This window comes from Drosophila ficusphila, unplaced genomic scaffold (genome assembly GCF_018152265.1).
Source record: "Drosophila ficusphila isolate 14025-0441.05 unplaced genomic scaffold, ASM1815226v1 contig_795, whole genome shotgun sequence".
Lineage (NCBI taxonomy): Eukaryota > Metazoa > Arthropoda > Insecta > Diptera > Drosophilidae > Drosophila > Drosophila ficusphila.
Genome location: NW_025064741.1, coordinates 336686 through 355175, shown reverse-complemented (window position 1 = coordinate 355175; position 18490 = coordinate 336686). Strand labels below are relative to the sequence as shown.

At 42.9% G+C, this 18490-nt stretch overlaps 6 protein-coding genes across 6 annotated transcripts; 3 read left to right on the top strand and 3 right to left on the bottom strand.

Moving 5' to 3' along the window:
• The first annotated feature begins 923 nt into the window (after positions 1-923).
• Positions 924-2168, top strand: LOC108100994. Its single transcript, XM_017205159.2, has 2 exons — positions 924-1513; positions 1651-2168. Exons 1-2 carry the CDS (start codon positions 1180-1182, stop codon positions 2166-2168), a joined length of 852 nt encoding a protein of 283 aa, XP_017060648.1. The 5' UTR covers positions 924-1179.
• A 414-nt stretch (positions 2169-2582) lies between these two features.
• LOC108100993 lies at positions 2583-3690 on the top strand. Its single transcript, XM_017205158.2, has one exon. The coding sequence runs from the start codon at positions 2599-2601 to the stop codon at positions 3493-3495; it is 897 nt and encodes a 298-aa protein (XP_017060647.1). The 5' UTR covers positions 2583-2598; the 3' UTR covers positions 3496-3690.
• Positions 3691-3711: 21 nt separating this feature from the next.
• LOC108100992 (protein fuzzy) lies at positions 3712-5240 on the bottom strand. Its single transcript, XM_017205157.2, has 3 exons — positions 5100-5240; positions 3927-5044; positions 3712-3868 (listed from the first exon to the last, which is right to left on the bottom strand). Exons 1-3 carry the CDS (start codon positions 5175-5177, stop codon positions 3811-3813), a joined length of 1254 nt encoding a protein of 417 aa, XP_017060646.1. The 5' UTR covers positions 5178-5240; the 3' UTR covers positions 3712-3810.
• A 600-nt stretch (positions 5241-5840) lies between these two features.
• On the top strand, positions 5841-11195 carry LOC108100968 (exportin-1). The gene is made up of 7 exons (XM_017205119.1): positions 5841-5948; positions 6321-8086; positions 8217-8587; positions 8679-9158; positions 9301-9633; positions 9698-10063; positions 10131-11195. Exons 2-7 carry the CDS (start codon positions 6595-6597, stop codon positions 10278-10280), a joined length of 3192 nt encoding a protein of 1063 aa, XP_017060608.1. The 5' UTR covers positions 5841-5948; positions 6321-6594; the 3' UTR covers positions 10281-11195.
• Positions 11196-11402: 207 nt separating this feature from the next.
• Positions 11403-14323, bottom strand: LOC108100969 (alpha-N-acetylglucosaminidase). The gene is made up of 2 exons (XM_017205120.2): positions 13875-14323; positions 11403-13595 (listed from the first exon to the last, which is right to left on the bottom strand). The coding sequence occupies exons 1-2, from the start codon at positions 14130-14132 to the stop codon at positions 11517-11519; spliced, it is 2337 nt and encodes a 778-aa protein (XP_017060609.2). The 5' UTR covers positions 14133-14323; the 3' UTR covers positions 11403-11516.
• Positions 14324-15337: 1014 nt separating this feature from the next.
• Positions 15338-17943, bottom strand: LOC108100953. The gene is made up of 2 exons (XM_017205101.2): positions 17653-17943; positions 15338-17587 (listed from the first exon to the last, which is right to left on the bottom strand). The coding sequence occupies exon 2, from the start codon at positions 17576-17578 to the stop codon at positions 16256-16258; it is 1323 nt and encodes a 440-aa protein (XP_017060590.2). The 5' UTR covers positions 17579-17587; positions 17653-17943; the 3' UTR covers positions 15338-16255.
• Positions 17944-18490: the final 547 nt, after the last annotated feature.

Sequence of the window (18490 nt, the reverse complement as noted above, 5' to 3'; positions counted from 1 at the left end):
TGCACCGTCATTCATTACGAAATTTGTAATACTCAAATTTTTTAGCCGAGTGCAATTAAAATCCATTTAAGCTGATTGGTTATGAGTTTTGCACTTTGTGTTTGCCACAGTTATCAAATCAGTTCCCTTTAATGGCCTTGCACTATTTATTAGTTATATATCTATAAGTATTTAATTATTGTTCAATACTTTTAACAAGGTTACCGAGCGCTAAACATCCTGATTAGATTCAATAACTAAGGGCTTAAGATAACAACGCTGCAGTGCATGGTATTCATTGTTTTAAACCGGTAGCTCCTATTGGCTTAGATTAGGTGGCATGTTCTGATAATGGGCGCAATGTTTCATATTTAATTTCGCAGTTTTGTGGAGATAAGAATAGTAAGCGAAATTCCAGCGCAATTCTTCAAAAGTTGATAAGGCGACACGTTTTCACAGACCTCCATTTTTTGCAATCGGTTAGCGCTCGCCGGAAACACAAGACATCAGTCACATTTCAAATCGTTTTGCATCTCTCTTTTCAAATTGGACATATATCTAATGAATTGGTCATGTTTTTTTCGAGTAATGTTGCTGCCGTTTTGTCAGTTGCAGCCAACGGGAACAGTGATAATTTCTTAACGATTCTTAGCTGCGTTGCGATCTATTATTACTTCGAATAAGTGATGTGGGTGGTTTCAGCAGTTTCTCTCAAGTTTGCCACTACCATTAGAAACCCTAAATTAAACTTTTACCATTGCAAAGTGCACTAAAAAAATGTTTAATGTACAAATTGTGGATACAAAATTATGCATTGAAGTAAATACAGAAAGATTACTTGTTATTTAAAAGGTAATAGGTAGTATAACAATGATAACTTAAAAAATGTTAATGTAGATGTTATAAAACTAAAAAACATAGTTATAAAATATATATTTTTTAAGAATTAAATGAATTTATAGTTTCTCGAGAATTTGAACTAGCATATTTTCAGTGAAAACCAAGTTTAGTTAGGTTTAGCATTACCAAATCTCCGAGGGGCACCCGTTTAGACGCAACCTGCTGAGGAAAGTGAAATTCCCCACGCGAGTGGCGCAACTGATGAACGCAGCGAAGCGGACACTTCAAGTCCCAAATTGCAAAGCACAATTTGTCGCCAGTTGCCTGCAATTCCTCAGACAGTATTAAAAAGTCGATGACATGGCGCCGCCGACTTTAGTCATCATGTTCGCCAGTAAACTGAAGCTTCGGATCGCATTAAGCCTTTTCTTCTGGACGAATCTTGTCGTTGGCCAAAATGCCACCGTTGAAGGGGTCTCCGACCGAACAGAAAACCAACTTGATCTGGCCGGTTCCGCTACTGCCAAAAGTTTTGAACCACCTCCTGAATTTTACAGGGGTCCGGGCTCAGGATCGAGTTCTTCAAGTGGTTCCAGCAGTCATCCTTCGCTTGGAAGTGTTGGCGAAAGTCTGAGCGAAACCTACAACAATTGGAGAGCTGGAAGTGGGAATTTTCAAGACCGAATTAGTGTGGGTGAGTTCCTAGTATTTCTAAGGCTAACAAGCTTTAAACAGCGTTTAAAAATTTATAAATCAGTGATTGGTTGGTTGGTCTATAATTTTCTATTACTCTTTTAATAAATTTCTTTTTTAATTACTTACCCAAAAAAGGTCATTATGGAGCTGCCGGAGGAGTTGCTTCTGGAGTAGCATCGCATTCACCGACCGTGGGCAGCTTCGAAAGCAATTCTCATCCTTATCCCTACGAGTACTCGCACGCCAGTGGAGGAGGTGCCAATCTTGGAGGTGGAGGTGCCTATTTCGGTAGCTCCAGTGTCGAGGCGGGTATTCCATTCGACGTTTATGGATCGCGACCTGGTCACGGTGTTGGCCATGGTCACTATTCCCCGCCAGAGTATGCGTATCCGTATCCCCTGGATCCCCACGAAATCGCAGCGCACAAGGGTCCCGGTCACGGCGAATTGTCATCCAAGGCGCTGCTGGCCAAGAGCTTTCTAATCCCGCTGGCCAGTGCTGCGGTTCTGGGTATCGCTGCCGCCTTGGTCAGTAATCCCCTGCTCCTCCAGTTGGGTACTGTTTCCGGACTGGGAACCATTGTCGGCAAACGCAAACGACGTGCAACCACTCGAAACCTGCTATCAAAGAAAGCTCATAAATACACTATATAAATATGCCATTCATAACGCAAACGAAACGTAAACAAACAATTGTCTTTAATGAATTTGTTTTGACAATATGAATTCGTGATAAGGCTTTATTTAAAAATGTAAAGAAGTTTGAACGTATCAAACTTTCGCCGTATTTAAACAATGAAAAATTGCTTGTCATGCAATCCTTATCTTCGACAATTTTAGTCACATATCAGTTTATTCCCCCATAAAAAAATCTATTGTTGGGGGGTTTTAATTTAAATTCGTTGGTCAAATCACATTTAAAAAAAACCGATCGGGTTGTATCAAAGGTGTTTTTGGCACCAACAGCGATTATCGATTAATCGATCCCAATTAGAGGTAAACATTTTCGCGCTCCCGAAAGGTCACACTGTCACATTTATACAAAAAAAAATAAAATGATTACTGCTTAAAAAATATACATAATATGTGCTCGAAACGTAAATTAAATTTTTCATTGGAGAACGACGATCAGCTGGAGAACAGTCCAGAATGTGCTGCTCAAAGGATCAAACAGCCCCTTATTTTAAAGGATATTAACGCACCAAAAGATAACGAAAGGAGTATTTTGAAGGATTCCAAGTTGCCTTATCGCAGAAATATTTTCTCGAAGTTCGAAAAGACTTGGCAGGAGTTAAAAAAGTCTGGAACTTGCAGTAGTCAACCAAATCCTTCCACGGACACAAGTTTCTCTACATGCTCTCAGCTCCTGAACACCAGTTGGCCTGGAACGAAGCGACGAAGCGCTAAAGCCTTATCCATCGCGATCCATAATTCCCCAAGGACTCCGCCCTTAATCCCGAATAAACAAATCAGGCCAATTTCTTCATTCCAGGCCACTTGGAATGCGTTAGTAAGCCAGTCTCCGCCTAACAAATTTAGCAGCACGGATTTGTCTGAGGATAGTTATATTGAGTCCTCGCCAGTTACCCAACTTGTGCCAGATGAAAGTCCAAGGCAGTACTTGTCGAGCAGCCATAAAAAGGCCAATCCAAAGCAAAGCCTTCGCTTCGTTCGAGGAGGATATGCCAATGAGCTTCGACAAATCCTTGCAAATGAGCGCATGGATCAGCGCCATCTCAATATCATGAAAGCCACCCATACTGGTCAAGTTTTAGCTATATCAGAAGAAAGTAATCTTTCCATTGCATTAGTGGCACCGGAAACAGGGCCCAACTTTAATATTTTACTTCAAAGAGACCAGAAATCTCTTATTGAAGTGGGGTCTAGACTTAAGTTCTATTTGGATCCAAACATTAGGCCGTTGCAATTAAAAAACCAACAATTGGTCTATTGTCGCCCTTACAATGTAAGTGTGTTATAGTTATAAGCACATATTTAATGTGAAGCTTAATGTAAAAAGCAGTTTAAATATACGTATATTATATATATATATATTTCTGTATATCAATAGTATTTATAAGGACGGTCGTTAAAGCCAATAGAGGCACACTTTGTTAAGCCACGCACATATATATATGGATATATGTTATAAGTCACATTTTTCTAATATGTAAATTACATCTACATTATTTAAATAAATTTTATGTTTAAACCCACTTAAAAAAGTGAAGTATTTTCGTACACTAGGTAAAATAATAAAAAATATCAGTCTTGGTATTTGTGGGTGAAAAACAGGTCACCAGCAAACCGATTTTTCCTGTAGGATGTTAGCATGAATGCGTTGAGCGAGAAATCTGTAAATAAAAAAATATTTTAGCATGCAAACCACAAAGTCGATGTTTCGTTTCAAACCTCAGTGCGTGCGAGGGGACTGCTGCTACAAACAACAAAAACAAAATATTCCCGATCTCATCAGTGTGGGCATAGCACTTGTGGTAATCTGAACAGCTATATTGATCCAGCAACAAAGTTTTATTTCCCGAAGACTCGACCTCAAATTGATGCACTGCATCCATAGTCTGATCAAAAAACTTCTTGAGAATGTCCAGTCGTTGCAGGTCGCCCACAATGATGCGCTTGGCACTCGCCGACTGGTTGAGATTCCTGGTGAACAAACTTTTCCGCATAGGCCGGTTGATTAAAATGATGGCCAGCACATTGCCATCAATTTCCAGGTGCTCAGGCAAACTGCGCGGTACGCAGCGCTCTGCGGCCGCCAGAAGATTACCCTCATTCCGATAGGCACTCATAGCATGAGCATGCAGTTCCCGAAAGGAGGCATTTTCAGCGCCACAAAGAACACATAGAGCACTATTGGAGGCCACGGGAATGCTAACGAATCGATAGGCTATATTAGGACTCTTCACTGGCAGATAGACAGGCACATCATGCTGCAGCGTGCTGGAGGAGTTTAGAAGGAACAGCAGAAGTTCCCGATCGCGAGTGTCTAGATCCCACCAGCCTTCGGTAGCCACGGCGATGCGATGACCGACTACCAGGCAGCAGAAAAGCGATCCGCAATGGCCACTAAACTCGTTTAGGCACTGCAGCAATTGGGCATTTTCTGCTGCCAACAGACAATCGGTATAGCCAAGGAGCTGCGTGCCGGCGCAAGCAGCCTCCAGAATAGCGTCCACAATGGGCACATATTTCTTGGCATCTTTCTTCAATCGCTCCAGTAGCGTGGCATGAGCCATTTCCGCCGCACGAGTTATAAACATGCCAATCGCTCCATAGACCAGATCCGCCAGCGTCTGAAGCAGTTGCTCCGATCCCACGCCGCAGCCGCAAACGATCAGGGTGATAGCGTTACTGTCGCGCCATATGTATGTCCACTCCTCTGCATCCGCCGAAGCCTGGTTGTTCTGGATGGGCTGCTGCTTGCTAGTTGTAGTGGCCTCAAGTTGAATCCCCAGCGATTTAAAGAACATGTGAAAACCGTTAAGGGAAGCCACCGTGGAAAATGGTAGCTGAAAGGGTTAATCATTTTAGTAGCCGGCTTAAGTCACTCTAAATTGCACTTACATTCTCGCATTCTCCCTTCTTTCTGGTAAACACTGGAAGACCGCCATTTGTTGTCAAACATAGCAAATAAATAGACATTGCAAGCTCTTCTTCTTTACCAAACTTGCAACGTATGCAGTGTGACAGTTTCTCGATCGCTAAATTATACCAACCGGCTTCGAAAAATAATTAATTTCTAACCATTGCTATTAATGTACTCGCCTTTACAATATATAAACAATTTTTAACAAAATCAAAAATCGTAGAGAGTTGAACAAAAAGTGAAGTAAGGAGATTTTTAAAAATACATTGTATTTTTGGATCAGTATTGGCAATTTTTCAGTTGTAATATTTAATTTATTAACATTGCTTTCCACAAAAATCAAATAGTTTGATATTGTATTTTTTTCCAAAAAACAGAAAAATGATTACTTAATAAATATGAGGTTAAGACAGCGAAAAATCTTTGAAAAAATCTGTGTGGTTACATGTAAAAAAAGGAAATTTTACAATTGTTGCTTAAATTATATAAAGTTGACAAAATTAATTTGTATTGATGCTAACGTAATATTGAAATTGAAATAAAAAAAAAATAAAATACCTCTTCGTTTTTTTTGTTTGCATACATTTAAATCAATAACAGGCTCAAAATAATTAATCAAACAATTCAAATATATATTTGTTACCCTAACGATAGCTCCACAAACCTATCGATTACTCTGCTTGCACGTCTGCACACCAGGGCTGAAGACGTATGTTTTCACCAATCCAACGACACCGCAATACGGCCACTCTTCTCACACAAATTGCATTTCGCATTGTCCGTCGTCGTCGTTTTCACACGCTGCTCTTTTCTGGAATCGGAAAAAGGTAAGCCCGATATGTGAATTGAGCCGTTATGTTGGCTAACTACGCATTGCGTCGTTGCTGGCGTGGATGAAAAGCTCTAAAAGTTGCGAAATGCCGCCGCAGTTCGCTCATCGCATTTGCGGCGGCGATGCGTTAGGCTGTGCTTGTGTGCTCCTATTTTTGCATGTGTGTGTGTGCGGTGTGCCGAGCGATTGTGTGTGTGTGTTGGTGTGCGAAAAAGTGTAAGCGCGCGCAGGCAGCAAGCGTGTGTTTGTAGTTGTAAGTGTGTTCCAAAAAATGAAATAAGAAAATAAAAAAGAAATATGGTTGCCTGTGCTGCCGTCAATCGGTCTGAAAAAGTACGCAACAATAACTAACGCTCTGTTTTGGCAGCTCCAGGTCCAGTCCCGGCACCAGATCCAGATCCCGATCCAGATCGAGAGTCGCCGCTCCTCACCGTCATTATCCGAAACAGAAGAAGAAGCAAAACAAGTAGGGGCAGCAAAAGCCGCACACCTCCGTCAATTCAACAAACATAGAACGATCTTAAGAGCTCTCGTGAAATCCCAGCTCATCCGGCGGAGGAGGAAGCCAAGAAGCTATCAAAATTAACGCGGACACAGCTGCCGAGCGACGCAGACGCGAACGCCGCTTCTACTACAAAGCGATGGCGACAATGTTGACATCGGATGAGGCGAGCAAGCTGCTCGACTTCTCCCAGAAGCTGGACATCAATCTGCTGGATCGAATCGTCGAAGTGGTGTACACAGCGCAGGGCGAGCAGTTGCGCCTTGCCCAAAGCATATTGACCACGCTGAAGGAGCATCCGGAGGCATGGACGCGAGTCGACAGCATTTTGGAGTACTCACAAAACCAGCGGACCAAGTTCTATGCTCTGCAAATCCTCGAGGAGGTAATCAAGACACGCTGGAAGGTCCTGCCGCGCAACCAATGTGAGGGCATCAAGAAATATGTGGTTAGCCTGATCATCAAGACCTCGTCCGATCCCAATATCATGGAGCAGAACAAGGTGTATTTAAACAAGCTCAATATGATTCTGGTGCACATCCTAAAGCGCGAGTGGCCGCGTAACTGGGAGACCTTTATCAGTGACATTGTCGGTGCGTCCAAGACAAACGAAAGCTTGTGCATGAACAACATGGTCATCCTGAAGAACCTTAGCGAGGAGGTGTTCGATTTCTCGCAGGGCCAGATCACACAGACTAAGGCTAAGCACCTGAAGGACACCATGTGCTCGGAGTTTTCGCAGATCTTCACGCTCTGTTCCTTCGTGCTAGAGAGCTCGATGAACGCCGCCCTTATCCACGTCACTCTAGAAACTCTGCTGCGATTCCTCAACTGGATCCCGCTGGGCTATATCTTTGAAACGCAGCAGATCGAGACGCTGATATTCAAGTTCCTCAGCGTGCCCATGTTTCGCAACGTGACCCTGAAGTGCCTGTCCGAGATCGCCGGCCTGACAGCGACCAACTACGACGAGAATTTCGCGACGCTCTTCAAGGACACGATGGGTCAGCTCGACCAGATCGTCGGCCAGAACATGAACATGAACCACGTGTTCAAACATGGCAGCGACACGGAGCAGGAACTGGTTCTCAACCTGGCCATGTTCCTGTGCACCTTCCTTAAGGAGCACGGCAAACTGGTGGAGGACGCCAAGTATGTGGACTATCTGAACCAGGCGCTTATGTATCTGGTGATGATCAGCGAGGTGGAGGACGTGGAGGTGTTCAAGATTTGCCTGGAGTACTGGAACAGCCTGGTGGAGGATCTGTACAACTCGGAGTTCTTCCACCCCACCCTGGAGTCCTCAAAGAGGCAGCAGGTTTATCCCCGGCGACGCTTCTACGCCCCCATCTTATCAAAAGTGCGATTTATTATGATCTCACGCATGGCCAAGCCGGAGGAGGTGCTGGTGGTGGAAAACGAAAACGGGGAGGTGGTGCGTGAGTTCATGAAGGACACCAACTCGATTAACCTGTACAAGAACATGCGCGAAACGCTCGTCTTTCTCACCCATTTGGACTCTGTGGACACGGACCGCATCATGACGCTGAAGCTGCTTAACCAGGTGAACGGCTCGGAATTCTCGTGGAAGAACCTGAACACGCTGTGCTGGGCCATTGGTTCCATATCCGGTGAGCTATTTTCGGGGATTTCTCATAAGTTTTCTTTAGATCAAATTATTACTGTTCGTAACTAATTTTGAAATCCCATTTACTTTTTTGTATTATTCCATTAATCATGAATTACTGTTCAAACCCTTAGGTGCTTTTTGTGAAGAGGATGAGAAGCGGTTCCTGGTCACGGTCATCAAGGACCTCCTAGGCCTGTGTGAACAGAAAAAGGGCAAGGATAACAAAGCCATCATTGCCTCCAATATCATGTATGTGGTTGGTCAATATCCGCGCTTCCTGCGCGCCCACTGGAAATTCCTCAAGACGGTCGTGAACAAACTATTCGAATTTATGCATGAGACGCACGATGGTGTCCAGGACATGGCATGCGACACATTCATCAAGATTGCCATTAAGTGCCGCCGCTACTTTGTCACCATCCAGCCGAATGAGGCCTGCACCTTTATTGACGAGATTCTCACCACAATGAGCAGCATCATTTGTGATCTGCAGCCGCAGCAGGTAAAACTATTTTTTTTGTGTGATAAAAAAAGATTAACAATCTAACTTAAATTTACACCTGATTTATAATTTTTTAAAATTTATTTTTTAGGTTCACACTTTCTATGAAGCTGTCGGCTACATGATCTCTGCCCAAGTGGATCAAGTGCAGCAGGACGTGCTCATCGAACGGTACATGCAACTGCCTAATCAGGTTTGGGATGACATTATATCGCTAGCCTCGAAAAATGTCGACTTCCTGAAAAACATGACCGCTGTCAAGCAACTGGGCAGCATCCTTAAAACGAATGTGGCAGCCTGCAAGGCCCTGGGGCATGCGTACGTCATTCAGCTGGGTCGGATATATCTGGACATGTTGAATGTGTACAAGATAACATCGGAAAACATCATCCAGGCCATCGAGGTGAACGGCGTCAATGTGAACAATCAGCCTTTGATCAAGACCATGCATGTGGTTAAGAAGGAGACGCTTAACTTGATATCCGAGTGGGTGTCTCGCTCCAACGACAATCAGTTGGTGATGGACAACTTCATACCGCCTTTGCTGGACGCTATTTTACTAGATTATCAGGTAATATATCAAACCTTAACAAAAACTTAACTTGTTTTCGATTCAATTTATTTTCCTCGTTCAGTTTATGTTTCAACCAAATTAAAATTAAGACTTTAAAAAGTATTGCAACTATAATAACCAAGTAACTTTGTTTTTCTAGCGCTGCAAAGTTCCATCTGCACGCGAGCCAAAGGTTTTAAGTGCGATGGCGACGATTGTGCATAAGTTGCGCCAGCATATCACAAATGAAGTACCAAAAATATTCGACGCCGTCTTTGAGTGCACGCTGGACATGATCAACAAGAACTTTGAGGACTTTCCACAGCATAGGCTTAGCTTCTACGAGCTGCTGCAGGCGGTCAATGCGCACTGCTTCAAGGCGTTCCTCAACATACCACCGGCTCAGTTCAAACTGGTATTTGACTCGGTTGTGTGGGCCTTTAAGCACACCATGCGCAATGTGGCTGACATGGGCTTGAATATCCTCTTTAAGGTTAACATCTTATTTAAAAATGTATCTCAGAATTGACTTAATAATGTGGTTTCCTAAATTGCAGATGCTTCAAAATCTAGACCAGCATCCGAATGCGGCGCAGAGCTTCTATCAGACCTATTTCACAGATATTCTGATGCAAATCTTTTCGGTGGTTACCGACACCTCCCACACGGCTGGACTGCCCAATCATGCCACCATTCTGGCGTATATGTTCTCACTGGTGGAGAACAGGAAGATTACCGTGGACCTGGGACCGATACCGGATAATATGATATTCATACAGGAGTATGTCGCGTCCCTGCTGAAATCGGCATTCAATCACCTGTCCGATAATCAGATCAAAGTCTTTGTCACTGGCCTTTTCAATTTAGACGAGAATGTGCAAGCATTTAAGGAGCATTTGAGAGATTTCCTCATTCAGATTCGCGTGAGTACTTGCAGGAATTCATATCCTTATAGGGAAACAAAATACTGTATTTAATATTTTATTATAGGAGGCCACCGGCGAAGACGATTCCGATCTGTATTTGGAGGAGCGCGAGGCGGCTCTGGCCGAAGAGCAGTCCAACAAACATCAGATGCAACGTAATATTCCAGGCATGTTGAATCCGCATGAGCTGCCCGAGGATATGCAGGACGAATAGATGTCAATGTCGATGTCCCTGAGATAGAATGTTTTAGTTGATGCTACAGAAGGATGACATGAGGATGCTGATGAATGAGTGTTTCTTGAGCGAGAAAGAGTATAAATGTTTGTTTGATTGAATGCATATAAGTACGTACGTTATATATATATAAATACACCCACACACGACCCCACACACACAAACCCACACATGCATACACATACACCTATACAGATATAGTTGCGTTAAATGGTGAATGAGTAAATGGTTATTCGTGCGTAATTACATACATTAATATGATTAACATATTTTTGCGCATTGTCCTCGACATACCAGCATAAATAAGAAACCCAGCCAGTTCCCAATTTCCCGCCCTTTATTCACATTATATAGTTGTAAAACGTCATACTAAAGCAACCAATGCGAAAGATGCAAACTTTATCGTAATAATATAAAATAATGTTTGTTTGGAATTTTTTAAATGAGTAACTGTAGAATACCAAGTATGAATGGATATTTGAGCAAACACAACCACACCTCTCAGAGAACCCCACACACATAAAAAATAATGAGCAAAAGAAACAACAATAAGATGAGAAAGGAACTAAAATAAAAAATAAATTGTAGTGACTTAAACAGATCAGGAGCAGCAGAGGTAACAAAATTCTATGCAATCGTTTTGCATAAATTTAGCATTAACACGACGGTTAAGACGATGAACACAATAAGGAGATGATCAATAAACACAGCATCATAACCAGAATAGCGTTCATGCAATGTGTGAAAAATAGAACTAAAACGCAAATACCCAAAACACAAATACATCAAGAAGAAAACAAAAATAACCATAGTAATGCGTATTAATGATCATGTTTAAATTTTTACATAATTAGTTTGTACATTAATTTAAATAAAAATCAATTTAAACTACAATGATTTATGATGCAAAGCCTTTTTTAAGTTTTATTTTTTTTCGCTTTGTTGTATGGATCCGCCGCACCGAATTTCATAACTTGCTGAAAACGAATATTACAATTCAGAAGTCAAGTGTATTAACGGAAATTGCAATCAACTAAAGGAAAGATTAGCTAAAACTGTGTGTATGTTTTTATAGAATTATGTTTTGATAGAGCGGACAAATTTGTTTTTTAAAAAATAATCTTTTATTCGTATTATTCAAACTCAAGCTTACATCAATTTTAAATGATTTATTGCAGTTGGCAGTCATATAGGTGATTGGAATAAATAAAATAATTATTTTTGACCCATTTTTCGTGGCACTGGCAAACGATTGCTGTGTAGAAATTGCGAGTCCTCCAAGAAGGCCTTCCAGGTCTCGTAAATGTTTTGTGAAATCAACCAAGTATTGCCAATTGGCTCCACAGGATAAATGTCGGTCCTGTTGCTAAAAGGTAATTCAATTCTCTGCGACACTTTTTGTTTGAAAGCGGTGCCATTGAAGGGTCGCTGCGAGTGTAGAGCCACATTGACATCTTCCAAAAACAGGTTCCACCGAGGAGTGTAGTAATCCCTCACCAATCCTGACCATTGTTTACAGGCATAATCCAAGATTTGACCGTCAGGGCCCCAAGCGGTAATTTGATTCCTGGCATTAAATTCAAAGTTCCTTTGGTCCTCAGCATTTGGTGCCGCTCGCTTTGCCTGCTCTAGCCAATTGCCAAGCAGGAAGTTCCTGCTGCTGCCCAGGATCATCTCCATATCCTCAAATAGCTTTAACAACTTGGAGCTGAGGAATTCAAATCGGGGAACCTGCCGCTTCCTGTAGGCCGACCTTAAATTGATGTACAGTTGATCGGCAGTGATTTGCAGAAACTGTCTGGTTATGTCCACCAAATCGTGCTCATAAATGTCGTATCTATCATCCTCCAGTGGGATAATGGCTCTGGAGGAGAGCAAAAGATGCCAGGCATCTAGAGTGTCGCTGGCATTGTACCAAGTGAAGGGATCCTGGTTGAATGATGGCCTTCGCGTCACCACATATTGACCCCGCATTTTTTGTAGCCCATGAAAGGAGTATACACTGTTCTTCAGCAGTAACCAAGCTTTCTCCAATCGGTCATCCTTGACGCCATAACGCGTATAGGCGAAATGCCTGAACCAATCTTCCAAATCCAAGGGTGAATCACTCCAACCGCGCTCCAAAGTCAAGGAGTACATCACATAGTTCTGGCCAATGCCTTCGGGAGTTACTCCAGTGCCCACCAAACTGCTGTTGGGCATTCGACGAGCCGCTTCGATTCCAGAATTGATCAGCTTGGCGGATCCAAACATGCCGAGAGTTCCACCGAAATTGTGCAGCATGCACCACACAAAAGGCTGTCCAAAATAGGAGTGGGTCAGCTCGTACTGCGGAAACTGTTCGCTCTGGAGATCGAGCACCAGTATCCTTCCTCGGGAAACCGCCGTAAGGAAAGCCTTTGCCATGTCCTCGGTCCAGAAGGGATTCTTCACGAACATCCAACCTTGCAGCAGCCAAATGGCCTGGGGATCAATAGCTCTCATGGATTCATAAATCGCTGCCGCCGTGGATCTCATGTAATCGGGTGTCGCCACCGGTGGCTCCAGTTCATTGAAGGGATCGCAGAAGAAGATGTGGTTGGATCCGTACGTGGACACCACTCGACTGAGGAAGTTCTCGGCTATCTGGCTGAAAAGTGGCTCCGTGGGTTCCACAAACAATCCGCAGCAATAGCGATCGGGGAACTGATTCCACCGCTGAACCTCCATGAAAGTGGAGTTCGGATGCAGGCGCTTCAGAGCTCGGGGCACATGACCAGCAAAGGCGGGCAGGGCCACACTCATGCCCAAGTTTCGCTGGGCAGCCAGGATCTCCTGCTGCAGGAGCAGTTGCTGTCGTCGCCACTGCGGCGTCATAGGTCCCGCCCAGCCACGAATGTTACCCATTCGCTGCCAGGCTTGAAAAGCCGGACCTGCCAAATGTTCATCGATCTCCTGCCGACTGAGACCCATCTCCGTGTAGACCTCCACCCAGATGGCTTCCTGAATCGGGGCGATGGTCAAACTGATGCCCATCAGGACCATCCAATCCAGATGCCGGCGCCACTGCTCGAAGCTCCACCAGGCGAAGCTGTAGCTCCAGGTGCACACGTTCTGGTGATAGATGATCGGACTGGCCGATTTGGATTCGATAGACACATTTTGCAGCTGAATGTTGTCGGGCAACTCGATGCGCATCTTGAACCAGTCCACGTCCTTGCTGAGCACGTACTTCAGGTAGTGATGGAAGGCCTTGCACACGGACACGCCATCCCAACCCTCCAGCAAAATTCGACCATCGTCCAACATGCTAATCTACAAGATAAAGTGGATTAAATAATATTAAAGGTGTCACTTTGTAACTCATTTTGCCTTTATTCTAGCTATCAGGAAAATGTCTTAAAACTATGAATTTTATATTACTATTTTCATTTTCTTTTTAATTGTATTGTATTCGTTATTGTACCAATTATTTATCAATGTAAAGCTGCTAAAATAACAACCAAAAATATGTTTTTAATATTTATATGTACATATAGAATCTCCACATTTATAGCGATCGCCAAACTATTATCATAAAAAATTATAGCTCACCTTAAAGCTCCGTAATTCCATTCGCTTATTGACTTGCACCTGAAACAATTGAGAGGAGCGTTTGCCGACCACTCTACTGATAACCGCCAGAGCAGCTTCCTCCTGAATCTTAAGGGGAGTATTGGGCGCCATGTGGCCAGCCAACTGGATACCCATGTCTGGCCCCGAAACACCATCAAAGTGGAGCTCCGATCCGAATCCCAGGTCCAGACAAAGAACCGCTAGCAAGGCCAAGGCCAGATTCCATTTCAGATGCATTTCTGCCGAGCGTCACTTCCATGTGTGAATGTCAACGGAACCTCAGTAACTGACTGGCCGAGTGACAGCTCCTCCTCTCGCAATTCAAGATCAAGCTCTCGCAAAGAATGCGGGATCAGAATAAAGAGCGCTAAGTGAGTGTGATGAGCGGACAATGGAAAAGAAGAGCAGCTGGATTCGATCACTTTCTTCTTATCGCCACATTAAACAATGACGCACTAGAGATCTTCGTCGAGGGGATTTTATACACCGTCTTAAAGCATTCCGACTTTAATATGAAGTTTGTAACACACAAATGGGTTTGCTGAAAATTGAACAAAATTCATTAATTCTAAGTCCATAACTGTTCTAATATTAATCTGATTTTGAAGTGGGATACCTCTATAATTTTGTACTTTAATTCTCTAACGAACTATATCATTAGTTATTTTATTTTTTTTATAAAACAACTCCTTTCCAAATTTCAAAAATGAGACTGCTACAAGTGCCCACTAGGGTATGTATGTAAAATAAATATGTAGTTTATAAAATCCAAGAATTCGGAATAGTAGTAGCTTAGTAAGCCAGAATAAAATATATTTTTATTTTATTTGATTGCTAATTTAAATAGGGTTTAAGTCTCGGTTCAATATCCAAAACTGAGATAGTCATTGGTGTAACTGTAAAGACTATTCTGGATTGGCAGCTCTAATCCAAAACCATAATTCCGTTTTGATCCCCAGAGAGATGTTGCTTGTTGTTCAGTTATTAAAAGATGTAATTACAAGGTCGTTTGAGCTTTATTGCACATATTTCGTCTTAGACACTAACAATAATATAGTTTATGCCGCCGACTGAGCAGCGATCGTAAGTATGTATGTAAATTTATGCAACTGCAAAAACCTTCAAGTCATCACTTGCGTGTCAAATTATGAATACTCCTTGTGACAATCGGTGTATATAGTTCTTAACAAATTGAATAACAATTTAGCGATATATATATAAAAAAATTATAAACTCACAGCGGACAATGCAACGCGATGTTTTCTACCATTGTTTTTTTCTTTTTTTTTTTTTTTGCAACAAAATACGTTTTTAAAGCCTTGGCCAACAACTAACGTACATGTACGTCGGTGATGTATATATTGGTGCTTAGGATCTACGCTTAACATCTACCATATACAATTTATATGTTAAAAGCCTTTCGTGTTGCTCGCTATGTAAGTATGTATGCACAAAATCAAAAATGACTAGCTCTAAACAGCCGCTGGCAAGTACACAAATCATCTAATCACTAAGTAACGCTATGCCACTATCCTTAAATACAGTTAAGTACGTATGCAATTCATGTCTATGTGTTTTTGGCTGTGTAAGTTTACTGTACTGACTACTAAAACAACCTGGCTATAATATTGTTATTTGTTTGCATCAATGTTTTGGCCCATGGAGAAGCAAACAAATCTTTGGACAAATCACTCTTCAATTTCCACTTTACCACAATCACCTGCCACATCCTTCCTAGTCATCGATTGCAGTAAATTCGTTGTGCATCATCTTATTCCAGAACCTCCTTAATGATTTAAAAGTTCATTAAGCCGAGAGAGCTATTTAATTTCATTTAACCAATGCCGCATTCTCACTAATTTTCCTTTTCTTAAAAGTTTAAACTGTTCTCAGAATTAATTAAAAAGTAATTTTTTAAAACAGAAGAACCAGCTTCTCGTACATTTTTCTGTGATGCCAGCAATTAAAAAAAATTGAGAACTTGTTTGGCATGAAATAAAGCCAAAATGTCGGATCCAACAATTAAAAGGTAGATTGAATTTCCGAGATGTATGGTATCAACAATTCCTTCAATAAAATCCTTTTTGATCCCAGTTGTGGTAAATATACCTCTTAAGTGACCAACAATCATTTAAGTACAATCCGCTTGAGTTACTTGAATTTTCCGTTCTAATACCTGCTGTATTGCTAGGTTTAATAGGGACCTATGATGATTTGGATTCCTTTTCAATTACCAGGTATCTTCCTTTTTGGCTTGCCTCCTCAACTTGGCTTTTTCGCCAGCGAACTGCTTTCCTGGCGCTCTCTATAAATTCGTTGTGCACTGGGTTTCCACTTATTTGAATTCCACCTCCGCCTTCTCACTCACTTATCGAATAGGCTTTCCGTATACATTTGCTGTGCCGCGTGATCCTCAGCTCCTCGGCATCGTGCGCCGGATGCTGGCGATGTGTGACCTGTTCCGGCAGTTCTGTCGAAGACTTGTTCAGCGCATAGGTGCGAATGAAATCGATTGTGGAATAGCCCTGGGTTCCGGAACACTCCGATGCCTTGTTGGCGGGCGTTTCTCCCGCTTCAGCAGTAACACTGTTTAGGCTTTGGTTCTGAATGGTTGGTGGGGGAACATCCAGCGCTGTTCCTGTTTCTGGAGTAACTGGAGCGGTTAAATGTGCTGGGGTGGAGACCAGGGACAAACCGCTACCGAAACCATTCACCGTTTTGGGCGATCCCGCTGCACCGACCGGACTTCGTGGCTGATCTAGATCCAGAACTATATAGTTAACGCCGCTACTGCCTGCTAGGCTTGTGGGTGTGGCCGGTTCCTGGCTGACAATAGGTTCTCTCGGCAGCAGATCCAACCGATTAACGTTCTCGTAGCACCGCTCATTGCTCAGATCGAAGATCAGCGCCTCCACATTGGCGTACATGTGTACTGCATCGTTAGGACTCAAAACCGGAGTTGGAGCTGGGGCAGATTCCAGAGGGGGCAAGTCCAAAGTGCGCCTCCGCGTGCTTAACCGATTGCCAGAAGGAGGAGTGGCCAGCAGATCCGTAGAGTTGCCGTCAACACAGCAATCCTGCAGAGCCCGCAATGGCTGATCCAAATAGGCACTGGGTATCAGAAGAGGTGATTGCAAGTTGGGCGGACAGTCTTCGACCTGCGAGTCATTGGACTGCAGTGAATGCAAAGCATTGGCGCTCGATGGCTCACACTGAAAGTTGCCAAGCTGGCGGCTCATCAACGGAGCTGGTTCCAGGTAGTTATTGCCCTCAGTTCTGCCCGTGTTCACTGAAACCGAGTGGGCAGAATTCACCCTTTCCCGTTCACCCTGCGCAAAAGCATCCGTATTGACCGCATTGATATAGCGCTGGAACATCGGATACAGTTGCTCGGCGTTGTGCACCCGGAACGTGTAGATGCCCGGTCCGGACATGCACCGGCGTCCAGCCTCGAAGGAGAAGAGATCGGCATTTAGGCCATATCGCCGCAGATGTTGCAGGGCCCATACGATTGGTTCACATCCGGGCGTCTGAAAGATCAATTCCCGTGGCGTTAGCTCCAGGTAGCCACTGCGGATAATGGGCGTGCCCGGCGTTGGCTGCAGATGGGCCACTCGCACCCGGAACACATTCTCATGGCCGCGCAGCTCGTTCAGCTTGCTGGTGCTCGTAATGCAGCCCATGTTGACCAACTTAAAGAAAAATACAAAGTATTTAAGGCTATTTCACGCTAGTTACGTATAGTGGTTATGCTTACCTGGATGGGCAGATCCACCTGGTTCTTATCGCAGGGGGCATGGGAAAATTCGCAGGCCGATAAGAGCACCACCCACCAGCAGCTGCGCCTTCAATTTACCGCCCACTGGAGGCTATACGGGGTAGTTGACTTATCCTTCCTTGATCTTTGCTATATCCACTAGTTCTTGTCAGCTCCTGCGCCCCTGTACATATGCTGATTGTTGTTATTCGGTCAGGGAAATTTAGTTTGTGTGGATAAAATTTCTTTTACGACTTTTCCCCTTGTCCGACCAAACGCAATTGTGAGTATGGCGATGACAACTTGTTTTGCAAAAAGGACTGGAAAAAAATCCCGATGTTAAATAAATAAAAGAAAATAAGCAAAAATGTTCTAAAAAGGGACACAATATTATTCAGTTGTTTCGCTTTATACTGTTTATTTGATCATGTTTTGTTAGTGGGCAAAATATGGTTTGTTCAGTGGGCAAAATAACGGTTTTACACCGTCAATAACCATAAATTAAATAAATTATGTACCGGAATTTTCTTAAATTACATGTTTAAATATCAAGAAATCCTGATTTTATTTAATTCAATAACATTTTTTATTTCAACATTTTTTTTACTTCACAAACATTGTAATACTGTTAAATAACGAATTTCCTGGAAATCGCTAAACCGCTCATCACAGCCGCATTTGGTCGACGTCCTAACGCCTAAGGACCGCCGAAACACAATAACCCGTTAAAAATCCCAATTCCAAAAGTCCTATGCGAACATTTTAAATTTGAGAGCGCTTAAAAACCACAAAAAGAAAAAGGATCTAGATACTTGAATTTCTGTTAGAAAATTTTGGC